Genomic DNA, 16,899 nt, shown 5'->3' with positions numbered 1-16,899 from the left:
CACACAGAATCATTCGCGGATAACGAAAGGTGTGCCATTTTGTGGCTGTTGTCGATCGTCGTGATAGGATGGGACAGGGTTAGCTAGTCCAAATGAACATGCATATATACGGATGCGTCAGAACATGTTGTTCTGTGTTTTCTAGAAGATGCAGTACATAAATTGTCAGCATTTGCGCACGGTTCAGTGGCAGAAAATGTGCAGGATTTAGCTCGATGTGTTGATGCAGGTAGAATACAGATGACACCCTCTAATTCTGCGTACGGTGTGGGAATTCCAGCGAATAGAGCAGCCTCTTTGTGTCCTGGTGTTTCCACTAGTAGGCGTCCTGGCAACTTAGTGTTGTGATCCTGCATATTTTATATGACAGGATGTGCTGACCTGTTGAGTGCATACGCAGTGTCATTGTCAAAGATATCGGATCACCTGTGATTGCCCCTGTAGCGTGATTGATGACGACCTTGGGATTAGGAGGCAATGTCCTACGGAAGCCTATTTGGCACGGTGCTATAGTGGCGCTCAAAGAAACAGGCTCAGGCGAGGAAGAGGATCCAAAGATGAGATTATAACAATAGCATCAGTATGTTGAAGGCTCACAGAAGCTACCCTAAATTGCAATAGGTAATCGCTAAGTACGACGACGCGCTATGGCTATGCCGGCCAGCTAACAGTAGTCGAGTAACAGTCCGCAATCGCATTCAGAAAAGATAAGCCATGCAGGCCTTGTTCGGCACCAGGACCTTCGTGACCTGCAGTAGTTGTCCTTGCATACGAATAACTGCCTTCCTTCAGGACACCCACCACCACCATGCCGAATCGCCATTGTCGTCTCCGAGGACGAGAAGTGCGGTTGCGTGATACCATCCCACATCCGGGCCAACGGAGCATCAGCCTCCGTGTAACAATTCGATTTTAATCTTCTAGAAGCCTTTGCTTACCCTTGCCCGCGTGGATAAATTGTCTGCGGGGTGCAGAATGCGGGTCCAATCAGGGGAGTCCATGCTTGCAAAACCTGGTCAGACCCCAGCATCTCAGATCGTTGTGCGAGCTTTTCGTTTGATTGCATGATCCTCTATTTCCATATTGACCCTGTCAAAGGATCATTCTATGGGGCTTCGTTCACCAAATTGCTGCTATGTATGCAAGTCGGGAGCTAAATGTCTGAAACCCCTTTTCCAAATCGTATCATGGAAAACCCCATCCTCGATAGATGTGTACAGCCCTGCACCATCCAGCGTGTAATACATGTACATACATACATCTCGGTACCATGATGGAGACCAATTTCCGAGAACAGTAGCCGAACCTGGTTCCCAACCCAATGTTCGGGAGGACCCCGCTTGAAGTATATTGAGCATCCCACACGATCGATACCCACCCGGATAGAGGTCTGTTCATGTCGGTATCGCATCGACATGCCTTGCTACCTTCGATCTCGACTAGCCGGTTGCATGATTTTGGATGACCAACCTGCTGAAGCCGCCTCACAAGGGGCGTGCATCTAGCAAAGCTACGTAGCACTTCCATAGAAGCAAGATTGCGCATTGTTTTCATCCTTGACGAATTCTGTCGTGGATGAAAATCTGGAACAGATGTGCGAAGCAGCATTTGAATATTCTCGAGTCCACATTCAGACGGTGCTGCAGAGCGTGTGATACGGTCTGAAGATCCCAGTGGTTGTGAGAGCAGGAAAGGCGGGTTGCCGATGATGGCGAGGGTAGCCTCAATTAAGCCCATGGCCTGTGCAGTTCAATCATGATTCAAATTTGAGTCCTGCCGTACGCATCCACATCTGTCGTTTGCTTTCGGCCTCTCGAATGATCTCTGCAGAGAGTCTGAGACTAGGTGCCAAGTGAGCCAAACGCTCCATCTCGTGAATAACGTTGGTAATAATATCATCCATCGTGGCTGGCGGAGGAAGTAGCGCTGAGAGAGAGGCTGACATGGTCGCTCCCATCACCAAAAGAGTTTGCGAGATAATACTAGCACGATGTTAGCGGTTGTTTGAAAGGGGCATGCCTGAGTACTTACGATAAAGCACCTTGGAAAAGGTAAGGGAGGTGGCCAGCATGGTGGGCCGTGATATACTCGAGTTGGCGAATGCAGGCCTCGAGACATTTGTGGCAGTTCTCTTGAACGTTTTGGTCCATAGCGAGGCTTTCATCTTGTAGCACATGGAGGATGTATGGTCGGAAGATGATAGTCCGACACGCGAAGTAACGTAACCTTAGAACGGTCTGTACCGGATTCTGGAGTGGAACCCGGTCGAGAGGGAACTGCATCGCCGGTGGCAGGCCGGCATACCATTGATTCAATTGGTAGTCCAACTCCACCACTAAAGGATCCAGTTGTGTAATTGAATGGGCTGCCGGGTTTTTGCTGAATGGTGCTGCGCGAATATAGAGCATCGAGCTTACTCGATTGAGTAATCGTCGAAGGGCGATTTCAGCAAGGAAGTACCATAGTTCGTCTCTTCCAAGGGAGTCCGCTCCAACATCCTCGAAACCTGTAGGAAGTGTAAATGTATCCTCAAATTGCTCGATCCCAGAATGCGGAAGGTCTAATTCCGCTAAGAGATCGCTGTTTGACACGCAGTTGTTAGTATGTGTTCATTTGGAAGGTTGAAGGGAGAGCGCTACCTTTCGATCATGACAGCATTCCAGTACACTCGCTTGCTTAATTCCTCCTCAGCTGGAGAGACTCTGCCAGGGGCACTTAGCAAGAGCTGCAATTTCATGCTTGCCCCAGACAAGATATTCCATGCTTCCACAGGTCGCACGAGATACACCAAATATGCTGCTGCCAAAATCTGGCATTGCGCTGCTAACATGTTATTTCTGGTCATCAGACTTGGCAATAAACCCCATGCAGCAGCGAAATATGCCAACCCTGGCGGATCTTTGTCAGGAGACTGGTGAGAAATGGTTCCTGTGCTAGATGCATGGCCGAGCGCAAGTACGAGTAATACGATGCAGCTTTCAGCGCCCTCGCGGAAGCCTCGAGAAAGCGCGGTCTGGTAATAGCTCGTCCATGTATATGGATTTACGATGGCATAGAAGACGTTGACGCCTTCAAAGAATGCTCTAACGTACGCGCCAGTATTGGATAAGTCCAGGCCAAGCGAAGTGTTGAGACTGAGCGGCTCACGGCTCATTTCGAGCTGGAGCAAAACCTTTGGATCGTAGGGGCGGGATACTAGCTCCCGTATCATGGGGGATTGCAGTAAATGGAGCGCTGCTGTCGTGTGCGTCTTGGGCATAGTCGAAATGTTGGAAGGAGTACTATTCCAAGTACCGATCCCGTGTATGGGCGGACCTAGCCCCAAAGCAGCCATATTGCCGGAGCTACGAGCGAGGAATTCCTCACTCGTGGAGTTACTCGCAGCGGGGGAGTGTGTGGAGATGGAGAATCCATTGGCAAGATTTGTCTGCAATAGACCCTCGATACGGTTCAGATGCTCGAGAATCAACTTGTCGCCTGCGTCCAGTTTGATGCCGGGTTCTCGATAGATACACTCGGCGTTGAGTTCTGTACATAGCCTGCACTTCGGCCTGGAGCCATCACATCGAGATTTCCTCGATCTGCAAATCTCGCACTATCGAATGATCAGTCTCGTGAGAACGGAGATTCAGAATAAAAGCAGAAAATGCGAAAAGATTCTACAGGAGGACGAGAAAAGGGGTCGCAATACCGCAATGGTCGCGCGTCTGCGCGGATAGTCGATGGTATCGGTGCTCGGTCGCTTCTTTGTAGTGGGACGAGGCTCTGTTGTAGTGTTGCCGTTGCTCGTAGGTGCAGTGCCATTGGGCGCTGCTACTTGGGTGGCCTCGCTGGACATCTCGCGGTCTGTTCCTGATGATTGTGACATGTTGCGGGGCCGTTTCTTGAAGGGACCACCACCAGTGTAGAAACCATTTGGGGAGTCGAGGAGATGAGGAGACTTGAGGGTCGACTTTAGAAGGAAATTGCTCGCGTCCGGCAGAGTGGAAAGATTAAGACAGAATGAGTCTCGCGGGAATTGTCCAGTGGAGGTCGCTGCTGACACGGGACTAACATCTGGCGATGGGGTAACGCCCGCCATTGGTGGACTGGCCTGGAGGCGCCGGGGGACGTTTCCTGCAAGAGTAAACTGTAAAGTGTAGGTAAGTCCGCTGCTTTAGGCGGTGGTCTTAAGTTGTTTTGGTTCGTCTTGACCAAGGACCAAGAGACACTTGAGTTCAAAGGCTGAATGCGAATGGGAGAAAGGAACGTAAGAATAAGTAAGCGGCCGTCGTTGATTTTCCACGAGGAAGGTGGATTAATTCATACGTGCGGGAGGGCAATGTATAAGGGCATGTCGAGAGATCACCACTACTGTAGGCGGTGGGACCCTCGAGCCACACTCCCACACTTTGACCCTCATACAAGCCGAGATGAAATGGTGCGGATGCGGGGAGAATGAGTGAGGGCTAGCGACTCTCCACACCTCGCTCAAGGCAATCATAGCTGGATACGTCTAAGCAGAGTACAGGGGGAAGAAAGACCAACGGCCGACTCATCCAACGCCCCCCTCCAGATGAATACATTACCATTACCCTAGGTACTGCAATAGGCCCTCACGTTCGTAATTCTTGCATCTTCGCCTAGTCCTTGACTTAGATTGCCCACAATCCTCGTCAGCAAGATACGAAAGAGAGCCCCGGAGGCGGTACCATGTGAGCTTTTGGCGGCTTGCAGCAAGCACATCCCTCGAGGGGCACGGAGCCATGCATGTCGAATCATGCATAACCTGGAGAGGGTGTACGTTAGAGGCGAGTTTTGCGCCGTATGAGACTCACCACATCATATACCGGCTAATCAAAATGAAAATGACCACGACTGCCATCTTACGGCGTGACGTTATTCGCTGGGCACGTAAGGGCTTTTGCGTACAGTACAGTAGTCCTGCGATTAACAGGGAGATATGAGCGGTGGACCTGCAGCAGAAGAGATGCACTACGATGTTGCCTTCCAAGGGGTCTTGGTTGAACGCCTGTCCACCACTCCCAAAGATCCCTGGATATTGCGGCCAAGGCGCCTCAAGGTATTGACGTCTTCCTTCATACGCCAAAGGCATCCTGCGTGTGCCTCTGCTCGTCCGGACGTCCAATATTTGCTGCCCAAATCACAAGGTTCATGCGTCCTGGCCCCGGTCATGGAAGCCTTTTGGAAGTCGAAGAAGGTGTTGAGTCCTTGTGCCATGCATGTGCGACCGTCAAAATGTGGTCAGTCGCCAACAGCGGCTCCTAAACACTCATGTTAAGACGCTCAGCCTTCTCCACGCAGATGTCCCACTAAAATATTCACGCACCCCGCAGGCCGCTATGGTAACTCCTCTCTATCACGAGGTATTCGAGTACTTGGTCCTGTGTATCGTTTCGACTTGATATATGTCGAACGGTTGTAAACTTGCAAAAGTCTATCCAGATGGTCTCAGAACAAGGGTGGCCTTCCAGAAGATACACCAATCAGGCTATTGAACCCTTAACACTGTAAACCAAGCAGTATTTTGGCTTGTAGAACCGCCTCATCGCACGCCACATCGACAGGGATGACTATAACAGGCGTCTCCAATACGGGCCGTTAGTTTTCGTGAGCCGTTCGTAGGTATAGGTAGTTTGAATAACACACATCTAATAAGATGTTCTGGTACAGTGGTCATCTCATTTCTGAGTCGAGTTTAGAAAGTCTGAGCTAATAAACGAAGAACGACCGTATCGCTCCCACTTCGTTCGAAATAATGAGGGGCATCGAACACCAGTGCCATCAGTGTTTGAATTCTAGATGGAGGCGGCTTTGGGCTTCCGATCTGAATACGACAAGTGGAGCCCAATAGTCACGCTGACTGTAAGAGTATTTGTCTAGTTTTGCATGTGTGAAGACTCGTAAACTGTACTGTCCCTGCATTTTGTAGTGGTGAATTATATCCTTTGAGACCGTAATGTTATACGGACAGTAGTGTAATGGAGTCCTGCATAACCAGGTCCATGAAAGTGTTTCTGATATAAAAGAGTGCCCGCTGCCGATCGGCATGATGATGATCAACTATGCTCGAGCCAACTGTCGGAAAGCGAATTGCTTAGCTCGTAATTATGGCTCGAATAACCAGCTGTACAGTGTACTCTTAGTTGATTTATTGTTCGGAGATGAAGTACTAAATGTGCAAAGCGGATATCCACCCCTCGTCTATAGTATATCAGCGTGCTACGAAGGCCTGAGGCAGAAGGTCATATTTTGAGTTTGAGTCGCAAGTACACGCCACGGAGTGGGTTCCTATCCCCAACCCTTGAGTAGCCTTGTTCAATAATCGAGGAGATTGAAAGCAAAATAAAAACTTTTTGGTGGTACAAGGGCCGGAGAAGCAACTCGTAGTATTCGTTTTGGATTTGCAGGGTCCACCATTGTGGATGCTGTTCGTATTCAAATAATTCTTTGCTAACAATGGCCATGTCGTTTCGACGCTGATATTCCTAGGGTTGTCTTGTTCGGTCACATCGACTGCGAGAGGCCAGAGGCTGACTCCAAAGCCATGTAGCTGAGATTTGTTCGGGATTGATATGATTACACACTGTCAAAGTCGTTGCACCATGATGCACTGAAGATTTTGAGGCTCCGAGTATATTTACCATCTGGTCTGAGCTGGATACTGAACCATACGTAACGTGAATGAGCACAATGGGACACATTCACCATGCTGAACATGAGGTGAAAGTAATAATCAGGGAGAGGGATGAAGCATCGATGAGGCACAAGGCTGAACACGTGTTGCCGTGTCGGCGCTAGCACAGATTTGGGGAAGCCAAAGCTCCAAAACAACGGCTTCCAGTGACCCCATCCAGCGCATTCACCAACTTCTACAGACAATGGACTCTTTCGATCTTAACCACCTTTAAGCAACTAATTCCGCTTCAATTCAAGACCACTACGACTCTCCTTGATTTCGTTGCGACTGACGCGCAATTCGCGCGCGAGACAACAATGGCAGCTTCAAGGAAACACAACCAAGCAAGCTACAACATATTCACCGGCGATTCAGAATCTCCACCTCCAAAGTCGCGCGAACCATTACGAGAAACCTTCCGAACGACCTTGCGCACATCTCAAGTCGCCCCTCACACGATTGTCCCTTCAGATCCAGTGAACGAGGATCTACGAGCGCAAATCAACGCGCTTCGCTACGAGTTAGAGGCTGCAAAACAGGATCGCGAGAGGGCTGATCTAGAACAAGAACAGAGAACGAGGCAACTTGAGACCAAGGCGGAGGTGGAGCAGAACAAGGCGCAACAAGCAGAGAAGCTGAGCAACAAAGCCTCGGAAAAGTTTGATAATCTACAGCGAGAGTTTTCTGAGGCGCAAAGCCGAAGCGAGAACGAACGCCAGGATCTGGAGAGGCGGCTGCGTGCATCTCAAGACAAGGCACAGCAACTGCAGGAGGATGTAGATGAAGCGAACGAGCAGCTCTCGGCTGTACAACGGCAATCAGGGCACAAATTCAACACCCTTCAGACGGAACATGAAGCCTTGAAAACGACAGTATCCGAGTTGCGAGTGGAACTAGATGTCAAGGTGAATGCGCTCTCGACAGCACAAAAGAGACTCTCAGAAAAGGAGGCTGAGGCAGGAGATCTTGAGGCCGAGGTTCTACGACTGAAAGCGATGACAGGAGATGCAGAGACATTGACTGTTATCAAGAGGGAGCTGTCGGACCAAGTGGCGCATATCAAAAAGCTAGAGTCTTTGACCCGAGAACAAAACGCCGAATTGAAGACCTACAAGAGGCAACATAAGGCGATCGAGGTTGTGGAAGAGGAGAAGAGATCCCTTGAAACCAAGGTGCGCATGATGGATGACCTACGACAAGAGTTGGCTGAGGCACACTTGAGAAAGCAGGTATTGGAGGATGAGAAGAACTCATGGACATCTTACCTAGAGAACGAAGCCGAATCTGGGGATAACATCCAATTCGAAACACCAGAAGATCTTGCACGGGCATTCATTCGAGAGCGACTGGAACGGGCCGATCTCATGAACAAACTTGGAGAAATTAAGCCGGAACTTCTTGTTAAAGAGGCAAACATTCAAACACTGGAAGACGAGAAAGCGGCACTGCAATCCGAGATCCAGCAACTCAAGTCTGCGACTTCGACTGCGCCTAATGCTGGTGAAGCAAAAGCACGCGCAAGATTAGAACGACAGAAAGCCCTAGCGACGAAGGAGGTCGAATTCCTTAGGGCACAAGTCAAAGCATTCGACGACGAGGAACGGGAGATGCAGCCTGATACGTACGATGCGACGAAAGCAGCACGTGTGAAAGAGCTGGAAGATCTCATTGACTCGTACCGCGCAGAGATTGAGAATCTCCGGAAGGAGCTTGATTCTGTAGAGCTACCTTCCGCAGTAGTTACAACAGGCCAGAAAAGACCACTGGAATCTGACGAAGGCTCAGACGAACGAATCGGCGAGTTACGTAGGAAGAATCGACAACTTCAAGAAGAATCTTCGACACTACAAAAGAAGATCAAGCTCCTTGAATCCGATTCGAAGGCCCAATTGAAACAGCTCAAGCAGCTCAAGGAGTCATCACGCGTACGTGTGCTAGAACTCAAATCCAATCCGACAGCCGATGCAGAGGCACTAAAACTTTCCACTGTCCGCCACCTTCGGGAAGCGAACTCACAGCTCCTCGACAGACTTGATGGGAAAGACCTCCCGTCAGATACAATGGTTCCTCTGTCTCAGCTGGAGGCCACTCGCGACCAACTCGCGGAGCTTACTGCTACAGTTGCTTCTCATGAGAAGCGCATCAAGCGTCTCAAGCAGATCTGGACTGCTAAGTCACTCGAGTTCCGCGAGGCAGTGGCCTCGATATTAGGATGGAAATTGGACTTCATGCCCAACGGGCGAGTACGTGTTACGAGTATGTTCTATCCTGGCGATGAAGAGACAGGAGAGAATAGCATCGTCTTTGATGGAGAGAACGGTACAATGAAAGTAAGCGGGGGAGAGCAGAGCGCCTTTGCGAATGAGATCCGCGATCTCATCACATTCTGGGTGGAGGAGAGGAAAGAGATTCCATGTTTCCTTGCGGCAATGACTTTGGAATTCTGGGAACGAACAACAAGAGCCGCCCGGTAAAAAGAGTGGCCTTATTTATCATGGCGCAGGTTTTGAACTATAGATACCGATTCCCATACGGATCGTATCTAGACTATGACTAGGCGTTTCTTCCTCATGAGGGTTTAACATATGTTTATAATTCATGCCTGGCTTCCCATTTCGGAGCCCTCAGACTCGGATTCTTTCCCAAGAAAACCAAATACTCAAAGGCGTTATTGCTCTTTGATGTCAGCCCATGCTTTAGTGAAGACACCCTCGCTACCACTGTCCCTCCATCCCCAAGCTACACAGTAGTGCCTGAGCAGAAGATCGAGCTCCTCAAGCTCGTCTAACATCTCTAATGCCGCTACCCTTTCCTTCTCTTCGTCGGTCACCCACGCACGCCATATCGACGCAGTGTCTGCAACGTGTGCACCTTGGTGGAATCCATATTGTTGGAGCCGAGCCCTCTGGTCGCTTAACTCAGGGTAAGCCAGAAGAGTGGGCAAATGAATGTTCCTCGTTGACAGATTGGAAATCATCGTTCTGCCAAAGGCGTCATTTGGCAGGATTGGTTCGTAGAGAATGAGCGATACTGGTGTGGGTTCAGGTATGTACTTCTGAAGGAAGGATGAAAGTATTGAAGATACGGTAGGCGCTGGTAGGTATACCAAACACATCTCAGAAAGGAGAAGTGTTGGCAAGGTAGGATCGATATTGGGCAAAGTGGGGAGAGTGTTTTCTTCAGAGGACGCAGCCAGCGTCCGAAGATCCAGGGCATGGACATTGTATGTTGAGGAATGATATGTCGTTGCAGCGGGTGGTAATGCTAAGGGGTTTGGTGCGGATCTCGAAGTCAACTTCGAATGCAACTGTGGGTGGCGTTGAATCGATGTGAGTTTAGCTGCAGTGTTGGTAGCAAAGTCTATCTCGTGGTAGACTAGCTGTAGATCCGGATATCTGTCCCTGAGACGAAAGTATCGAGTATCTGTACCTGCACCTAGAGATATAATCTGTTTTGGCCCAGTGGACGCATTCATGAATCTATCAACAAGATCATCGATTGCAGATGTGCGGACGTAGGATCCTTCCGATTATTAGCAGTAGGTCACTGAATTCACTGAGTATGTCGCACCTCGATTTAAGAGTGGAAGTCTACGAGTTGCAGGCTGTGTGGCGAAGAGCTTTGCATATGGATCATGAAGATATCCAAGTTCAACACAGCTCACCCTTGAGCCCGCCGCATCTTGATCAGTATTCCTGACTGCTTCATCTTTGAGCGCTTCTCTTCCTTCATGAGAAGATCCAAACCCGCCTCTTCCACGTGCACGACCTCTTGAGGGGCCTCCACGGCGAGATCCGAGCAGCGTTCTAAGGTCTGGAATTTCTTGACCAGACATGTTTGCATTGAAGTCGCGTTTGGATGTTAGAGCTTCAGCGGGGCTGCTGTGTGATGGCCCGTGCAACCACGCTAGTGTGCGGCCGCATGCCAAGTCTAGAGAAAGTCGGAAAGTTCAACTTCTTTGAGATTTCTTTGGCGACACAGCGCAACAACTGACAACACTCGACCTCGCGACATACCAACTTCCTCAACGCACGACGCGATCTACCTATATCCACTACCCGCGAAGATGGATAGCCAGGCCCAATACACGCCAGGCATGGTCCGCATGTGGCGTATCTACCGTACGACTAAACAGATGTGTCGCGACAGGGTGCGCCTCTACCTTTACAAATGATGAAGAGTCTCGTATGCATAGGCTGACACAGTCCAAAGGGTTACGATATTCCAGTAGAGGACACTGAGATTTCTCTTGAGGAGTTTGCGCATAGATGTCGACGTGAAGATGGAGAGCCAGAGTATGTCCTTTGCTTCGCAGGTCGCGACAGGATCTCCGCTAACAACAACTCTCAGGCGTTCGCAACTGCATTATAGTGCCACCCCTACCCAAGAGATGATTCACAAGTACACGCCTCCTGCGACCGCGAAATTCCCCAACCCGGAACCCCAGATCGGTTCTCTGTGGGTCGAGTTCAACGCCGATGAGAACGCCGGTCTTAAACAGCTCCGTGAATACATGGTCCATCTTGCCCAAAACAACCATTACTCTGGAATTCTGGTCACCATCAAGCCCATGACGGGTATGGCTATTCGAATGCTGCGCAATGCTACAGGTGTTGATGGACAGGTGCTCGGTGGTGTAGAAGTTTTCGTTGAGCAGGACTTGCTGGTCAACATCACAAAGCACGAGTTGGTGCCTAGGCACATTCTCCTCAGCCACGAAGAGAAGAAGCAACTTTTGGAGCGCTATCGTCTCAAGGAAACTCAGTTGCCCCGAATCCAAGTCACCGATCCAGTTGCAAAATACCTCGGACTGAGGAGAGGTCAGGTGGTCAAGATTATCCGTATGTCTGAGACAGCAGGCAGATACGCAAGTTATCGCTGGGCTATATGAGCTATCTCTGGAGCCGCTTCCGGGAAAACTATTCCGGTTGATAAAGATCTGTATTTGGTTCTGTCCGGAGAATCACATGAACCAGTCTTAAGATTTGGTCCATCAGCAAGGCGTTTGGCGATTTGGATTTAAGCATTGAAGAGCGTGGGAAAAGGCGTCTGGGACAAACGTCAATGGCCAAAGCCATGGAAATTCCCAAAACCAGTCTGACACTCGCAACTAGTCACAAAGATGACTTGATTGTTCCGATTTAAAGGGCGCAGAGTATTGTGCAAGAGATATGTACTCCTAGCAGTATCGATGTTTGTAGACTTATTACTCGGGTATATGCAAAAAAAAATATAATTTCCGTTCACACAACTTCCACGAGCACTTGGGACTAGGCTCTGGTTGCAAAATTGATTCGTTGACATTCGGAATCTGAAGAAATCTAATCATCTTTGCTAGTCTGCTTCTCTAATTTAACAGCTTCCAGTACCCTCCTTGTGATCATATCTCTTTCTGTTGTGTCAACAGAACCATACGACTGCTCTGCCTCCCTGAAAATCCTTTGCTCCCATTCTTCACCCACATTTGCCCGACCTGCATCATCCCAACAACCTTGAACGGTACCTCCTATATTCTTGAAGAAACCTTCTAGACCACCAGCACCACCTCCAGCATGATAGCTCTTGAAAGGCCCGGCAACCGCCCACCTAGGGCCCATGGAGTTCTGAACGATATCATCAACCTCAGCAACTGTGACGACACCAGCATCTACAAGATGAATAGCTTCACGAAGGAGTGCGAATGCCAGTCGATTTGCTACGAACCCCGTGACCTCTTTCTTAATATGCACCGGCACCCTACCTCTCGCACGCCAAAACTCCTGCGTACGCTCAATAAGCTCAGCCCTGGTATCAGGCGAAGGTACGAGCTCCAGCAGCGGCATTATGTTCGGCGGGTTGTATGGATGGACAACGAGGAGCCTTGACGTATCTTGCATTTCCCGGCTTTGCTGACTCGCGGGTATGCCGCTTGTTGAGCTCCAGAGCAAGGCGTCTTTAGTGGCATGTTGTTCGACTTCTTTCCACAAAGCTGTCTTGAATGGCAGGTTTTCGGGTCCGGATTCTTGGATTATGTGTGCGCCTTCAACGGCGCTTTTGAGGGATTGCGCGATGTTGATTTCAGAGATGGCTGGGATGGGGGGTGATGAACTTGAGTAGAAGCTGAGAAGAGTATCTTGGATGTACTTTTCAAGATCCGGTCGTGTGTCATATATTGTAAGCTGCGATGGCGATTTTAAATGAGTGAGATGGAATACAGCAAAGGACAGGCCGATCGTTCCAGTACCAATAAGTGTGATCTTCAGGTCGTGATTGGAATCCATTGTAAGGTACTCGTAGGTAGGATTATCTTCGGATTGGGTTTATGACGGTACAAGCTGATTCGTTGGTTAAATTGACCAATAATTGTGCTTGACAGATGTACAGTCACGAAAAGCTCTCAAATCGATGGAATTGCGGCTATGAGGTCTTGCATCGGAAAACGATGGGGAATAGAGTAAGCCGATCCTGTCTCCAACGGGCCGGAAGCTAGCTGGAGCTGTTATCCCCCCCACATAGACGATTCCCTTGCCATCGATGTTTCCCCGCGTGCCCTTTCGACGCTTGACTCGATCATTATGAGTCCCTACGTACGAGATGCATGCTCCGAGGGCAAACGGATAGGATTAAGCTGCTATGACGAGTTCGCGCGCTACAAAAGACCAAATGCTGCCATTTCTCGTCTCACAACTCCATTCGCGTTACCATTCCTACTTAATGCATTGTGACAACCTACGTTTGAACGTGTTCATAAGTTAAGCAATTGCACAAGCTGTGACAAACGTACGGCGTTTCGGTAACAATGGTCATTTTTAAGTCAAGACAACCTCCTATTGACTGTATTTCTACCAATTCCTCTGGGCTCATGCCATTGACTTTATACTGACCAACTTGCTAGTGCCCACTGAACTAACGGACTGGGACTGGTTATTCGACTCAAAATGGTCGCCAATAAACAAATACCCTGAGAAGGAGCTGGCCGGATTTCAAAATGCGATCACGAAGGAACGGGTGAACTGGCGTCAAGTCAAAGACTATTCAACATACATCTCCACCGCACTCGTCAAGAAATATGGCCTTCAGGAAGGCCAAACTGTTTCCTTGTTCAGCCAAAACACAGTCTGGTATCCGGTAGCAATGTTCTCCGGCCTACGCGTTGGAGCCAAAATCAGCGGTGCGAGTCCTGCATACAACACCGAAGAGATGACATTTGCTCTGAAAACCGCCGATGCGAAGTTTCTCATGACAACCCCCGGAAGCATGGAGGTAGCTGCTGCAAGCGCGAAGGCCGCCGGACTCCCCCAGTCGAACATTTTCCTCTTGGAAGGCGAATTGCCTGGTTACACGACTGTTCAGGAGCTCATTCAGATTGGCAAATCTTACGGCGCAGATGGACAGGCTCCCGCTTTTAAGCTTCCTCCCGGCAAGAAGAATAAGGACGTCTGTGGATTCTTATCATTTTCATCGGGAACGACTGGTCTCCCCAAGGCGGTCATGATATCACACCAGAACGTGATTGCCCAATGCCTCCAGATCCAGCAAATAACGCCAGAAACACAGAAGAAGATCATGGCCGTGTTACCACTATTCCACATCACGGGTCTCGTGCACCAAATGCACCTTCCAATCCTCCTGAACGCCGAAGTCGTTATGCTGCCACAATTCACCATGGAAAAGATGCTCGACGTGATTGTGGAATACAAGCTCGGCGAATTGCTCATGGTTCCTCCTATCCTGATTCGAATGGTCAGAGATCCGCTCGTCGACAAGTACGACCTTAGCCATGTTACCCGCTTCTCCTCCGGTGCGGCGCCGCTTTCCGAGGAAATTATCCAGCTCTTGGAGAAGAAGTTCCCCGGAACTGGTTTCAAGCAGGGCTATGGTATGACGGAATCATGCTCGTGTATTACCGCCCATCCGCCCGAGAAATTCTCGTACAAGTACGCGCATTCCGGCGGCGCTATTGTGGCATCGACGGAAGTCAAGATCATCAAGGAAGATGGAACCGAAGCACAGCGGGGAGAGAGCGGCGAGGTTCTTGCTCGCGGCCCGCAAGTCGTCATGGGGTATCTCAACAACGAGAAAGCTACTAGGGAAACCTTCGACTCAGATGGCTGGTTGCACACTGGCGATCAAGGCATGATTGATGAGGAAAACATGATCTACATCCAAGATCGTATAAAAGAACTCATCAAGGTCAAGGGAATTGGTGTGGCCCCTGCAGAGCTTGAAGACCTGTTGCTTGGCCACGACAAGGTGGAAGATGTGGCAGTCCTTGGTATCAAAGACGACTACTCTGGCGAATTACCTAAAGCCTACGTGGTATTGAAACCTCAATTCACCGCAGACAGTGCGATTGGGAAAGAACTGATCGCTTTTGTGAAGGAGAAGAAGGTCCGATATAAGTGGATCAAGGAGATAGAGTTCTGCGCAGAGATACCAAAAAGCGCAAGTGGTAAGATTCTGAGGCGAGTGCTCAGAGACAAGGAGAGAAGTGGGCAAAACAGAGGCACTGTTGTCCGAGACGACACAAAGGCGAAATTGTAGGCAATCCAGATAGGATAGAATATCTCTGTCTCCAGCAATCAACCATCTCCAGTAGATATACCACTTCGAAAATCACTCTAATGACTATGAATAATAGTAAGTGATAAGGTCTATATGTATTGCTTCATTTAATTCTATTATACTCGTATCTCGGCTGCCTTTCGAAGCCTGTTCATCACTGCGGCTGCGATGTCATCACCAAGCTTGTCGTTGATGCCTTCCACATATATGATATCGACATTTTGCTTGTCAAGCTCTCTCAAAGCAGAGAAGAGGCCGCGAGCAACGTCCTCGATTCCAGCACCAAGGTTGATATCCAAAATCTCAACTGGTGAAGGGACTCCTTCTGTCAACAGCAACGGCTCCGCGTGAGGGATTTGATGCTGGATTACGGATCGAAGTAGGTTTGACAGGCGCGTTTGTGACGCGGCAGATCCGTTCGTATCCGCAGGTGTATGAGGAACAATTCCGTTGGTATGCGTCGTCTGAATGTCGTTGCCTTCGACAGCCAGTCCTAGAGCTTTTGGCCACTCTGTTGTTCGGATGATTCCAATTTTCTTTCCTTGTGCTGGAATCTCACTAGACTCGGGGCGTTTGGCACCTGCTTCGTACAGAACCACCGTAGCTTTAGGTGAGTAGTGACGGTACTTCATGCCAGGCGCTCTAGGCTTGATGCCCTTCTCATGTGCGTCCTTGTATCCTATCACGACGTTCTCCCATCCGGGGCACTGGCGTAATTGTTCAACGGTCACACCGCCTGGGCGCAATATCGTGGGCGGAGAAGACAGTCCATCTACAACAGTGCTCTCAACACCAACTTCGCATGGCCCACCGTCTACAATCGTGTGTATGCGGCCCTCCAAGTCGTCCTTTACGTGCTCTGCCGCTGTTGGTGACGGTCTAGTCGACGCATTTGCAGATGGTCCAGCAAGCGGCACACCGGAGAGTCTGATAAGTGCTAGTGCAAGTATACTCCTAGGCATGCGCGCTCCAAATGTATCTAGTCCAGCTGTGACTTCGGGCGCGAGGACCGAGTCCTTTGGGTTGGGAACTATGATTGTCAGGGGGCCCGGCCAGAACTGCTTAATCAATGGTCTATATATCTCCGGTATGGGATCTTGCGCAGGTTGCACGGAGTCCTTCTTTCCTAGAAGGAGGGCCTGAAGTTGTGGTATGGAGTGGACATGCACGATCAGTGGGTTGTCGGCCGGACGCCCCTTTGCGGCAAATATAGCTCTCACTGCTGAGCTTCGTGTAGCATCAGCACCGAGTCCATACACGGTTTCTGTAGGAAATGCTACAGGTACATCGGTCGAAGCTAGCTCTTTGGCTGCCCGCGAGAGACTTTGCGCATCCTCGCCTTCATTGTACTCTATGCTCCATTCACCGATCAGATTATCGGGATTCTCATGGAATGATATATTCCCAAGTCGATCGGGATTAACTGGGAGGATGTTCGTATCCATTGTAGTTGATAGAGGGGGGTAAATTCGCGGAATGTGTGCGGGGGTGCTCAACGCGGAAATCGTAGTATTCTGGGTATTCGGTGTGGACGCTTGCGCCGAGGTCCGTAAAGCGCGACAGTATGAAGATATAGTTGTTGTGAATTTGACATTTGGCTTGCGGAGGTGACGTATTAGCATCAGAACATTTCGAAGAAGTGATGACTGGATTTTTGGCGTCGAGACTCAAAATTT

The 16,899-nt window shown here is 49.6% G+C and overlaps 8 protein-coding genes across 8 annotated transcripts; 3 read left to right on the top strand and 5 right to left on the bottom strand.

Annotated features, from left to right (window-relative positions):
* Positions 1-575: 575 nt before the first annotated feature.
* On the bottom strand, positions 576-1,020 carry BU24DRAFT_274928 (uncharacterized protein). Its single transcript, XM_033522625.1, has one exon. It carries the CDS (start codon positions 886-888, stop codon positions 652-654), a length of 237 nt encoding a protein of 78 aa, XP_033380671.1. The 5' UTR covers positions 889-1,020; the 3' UTR covers positions 576-651.
* A 733-nt stretch (positions 1,021-1,753) lies between these two features.
* Positions 1,754-4,081, bottom strand: BU24DRAFT_465880 (uncharacterized protein; the record flags this gene model as incomplete). Its single annotated transcript, XM_033532315.1, has 4 exons — positions 1,754-1,982; positions 2,032-2,580; positions 2,640-3,595; positions 3,692-4,081. The coding sequence occupies 4 exons, from the start codon at positions 4,079-4,081 to the stop codon at positions 1,754-1,756; spliced, it is 2,124 nt and encodes a 707-aa protein (XP_033380670.1).
* Positions 4,082-6,859: 2,778 nt separating this feature from the next.
* On the top strand, positions 6,860-9,491 carry BU24DRAFT_426198 (mitotic spindle assembly checkpoint protein-like protein MAD1). The gene has a single exon (XM_033528914.1). It carries the CDS (start codon positions 6,997-6,999, stop codon positions 9,151-9,153), a length of 2,157 nt encoding a protein of 718 aa, XP_033380669.1. The 5' UTR covers positions 6,860-6,996; the 3' UTR covers positions 9,154-9,491.
* Positions 8,922-10,519, bottom strand: BU24DRAFT_426197 (leucine carboxyl methyltransferase 1). Its single transcript, XM_033528913.1, has 2 exons — positions 10,250-10,519; positions 8,922-10,201 (listed from the first exon to the last, which is right to left on the bottom strand). The coding sequence occupies exons 1-2, from the start codon at positions 10,512-10,514 to the stop codon at positions 9,348-9,350; spliced, it is 1,119 nt and encodes a 372-aa protein (XP_033380668.1). The 5' UTR covers positions 10,515-10,519; the 3' UTR covers positions 8,922-9,347.
* A 136-nt stretch (positions 10,520-10,655) lies between these two features.
* On the top strand, positions 10,656-11,948 carry BU24DRAFT_495368 (RPB5 subunit of DNA-directed RNA polymerase). Its single transcript, XM_033534120.1, has 3 exons — positions 10,656-10,829; positions 10,892-10,974; positions 11,030-11,948. The coding sequence occupies exons 1-3, from the start codon at positions 10,746-10,748 to the stop codon at positions 11,568-11,570; spliced, it is 708 nt and encodes a 235-aa protein (XP_033380667.1). The 5' UTR covers positions 10,656-10,745; the 3' UTR covers positions 11,571-11,948.
* An 11-nt stretch (positions 11,949-11,959) lies between these two features.
* Positions 11,960-13,082, bottom strand: BU24DRAFT_426195 (NAD(P)-binding protein). Its single transcript, XM_033528912.1, has one exon. The coding sequence runs from the start codon at positions 12,937-12,939 to the stop codon at positions 12,001-12,003; it is 939 nt and encodes a 312-aa protein (XP_033380666.1). The 5' UTR covers positions 12,940-13,082; the 3' UTR covers positions 11,960-12,000.
* Positions 13,083-13,094: 12 nt separating this feature from the next.
* BU24DRAFT_274887 (acetyl-CoA synthetase-like protein) lies at positions 13,095-15,271 on the top strand. The gene is made up of 2 exons (XM_033522624.1): positions 13,095-13,494; positions 13,554-15,271. Exons 1-2 carry the CDS (start codon positions 13,458-13,460, stop codon positions 15,200-15,202), a joined length of 1,686 nt encoding a protein of 561 aa, XP_033380665.1. The 5' UTR covers positions 13,095-13,457; the 3' UTR covers positions 15,203-15,271.
* On the bottom strand, positions 15,053-16,874 carry BU24DRAFT_426194 (translation factor). The gene has a single exon (XM_033528911.1). The coding sequence runs from the start codon at positions 16,666-16,668 to the stop codon at positions 15,340-15,342; it is 1,329 nt and encodes a 442-aa protein (XP_033380664.1). The 5' UTR covers positions 16,669-16,874; the 3' UTR covers positions 15,053-15,339.
* Positions 16,875-16,899: the final 25 nt, after the last annotated feature.

Source organism: Aaosphaeria arxii, assembly GCF_010015735.1.
Source record: "Aaosphaeria arxii CBS 175.79 unplaced genomic scaffold BU24scaffold_8, whole genome shotgun sequence".
NCBI lineage: Eukaryota > Fungi > Ascomycota > Dothideomycetes > Pleosporales > Aaosphaeria > Aaosphaeria arxii.
The sequence above is the reverse complement of the archived record's forward strand: the minus strand, read 5'-3'. Positions and strand labels throughout refer to the sequence as shown.

Excerpts from the sequence above, each read along its gene's own strand:
- BU24DRAFT_274928 (XM_033522625.1), bottom strand. The coding sequence starts at position 888 with ATGCTCCGTTGGCCCGGATGTGGGATGGTATCACGCAACCGCACTTCT.
- BU24DRAFT_426198 (XM_033528914.1), top strand. The coding sequence starts at position 6,997 with ATGGCAGCTTCAAGGAAACACAACCAAGCAAGCTACAACATATTCACC.
- BU24DRAFT_426197 (XM_033528913.1), bottom strand. The coding sequence starts at position 10,514 with ATGTCTGGTCAAGAAATTCCAGACCTTAGAACGCTGCTCGGATCTCGC. Across the intron at positions 10,202-10,249 it reads ACTTCCACTCTTAAATCGAG|GATCCTACGTCCGCACATCT; the intron begins GTGCGACATACT and ends AATAATCGGAAG.
- BU24DRAFT_495368 (XM_033534120.1), top strand. The coding sequence starts at position 10,746 with ATGGATAGCCAGGCCCAATACACGCCAGGCATGGTCCGCATGTGGCGT. Across the intron at positions 10,830-10,891 it reads AACAGATGTGTCGCGACAGG|GGTTACGATATTCCAGTAGA; the intron begins GTGCGCCTCTAC and ends CACAGTCCAAAG. Across the intron at positions 10,975-11,029 it reads CGTGAAGATGGAGAGCCAGA|GCGTTCGCAACTGCATTATA; the intron begins GTATGTCCTTTG and ends AACAACTCTCAG.
- BU24DRAFT_426195 (XM_033528912.1), bottom strand. The coding sequence starts at position 12,939 with ATGGATTCCAATCACGACCTGAAGATCACACTTATTGGTACTGGAACG.
- BU24DRAFT_274887 (XM_033522624.1), top strand. The coding sequence starts at position 13,458 with ATGGTCATTTTTAAGTCAAGACAACCTCCTATTGACT. Across the intron at positions 13,495-13,553 it reads AAGACAACCTCCTATTGACT|TGCCCACTGAACTAACGGAC; the intron begins GTATTTCTACCA and ends CCAACTTGCTAG.
- BU24DRAFT_426194 (XM_033528911.1), bottom strand. The coding sequence starts at position 16,668 with ATGGATACGAACATCCTCCCAGTTAATCCCGATCGACTTGGGAATATA.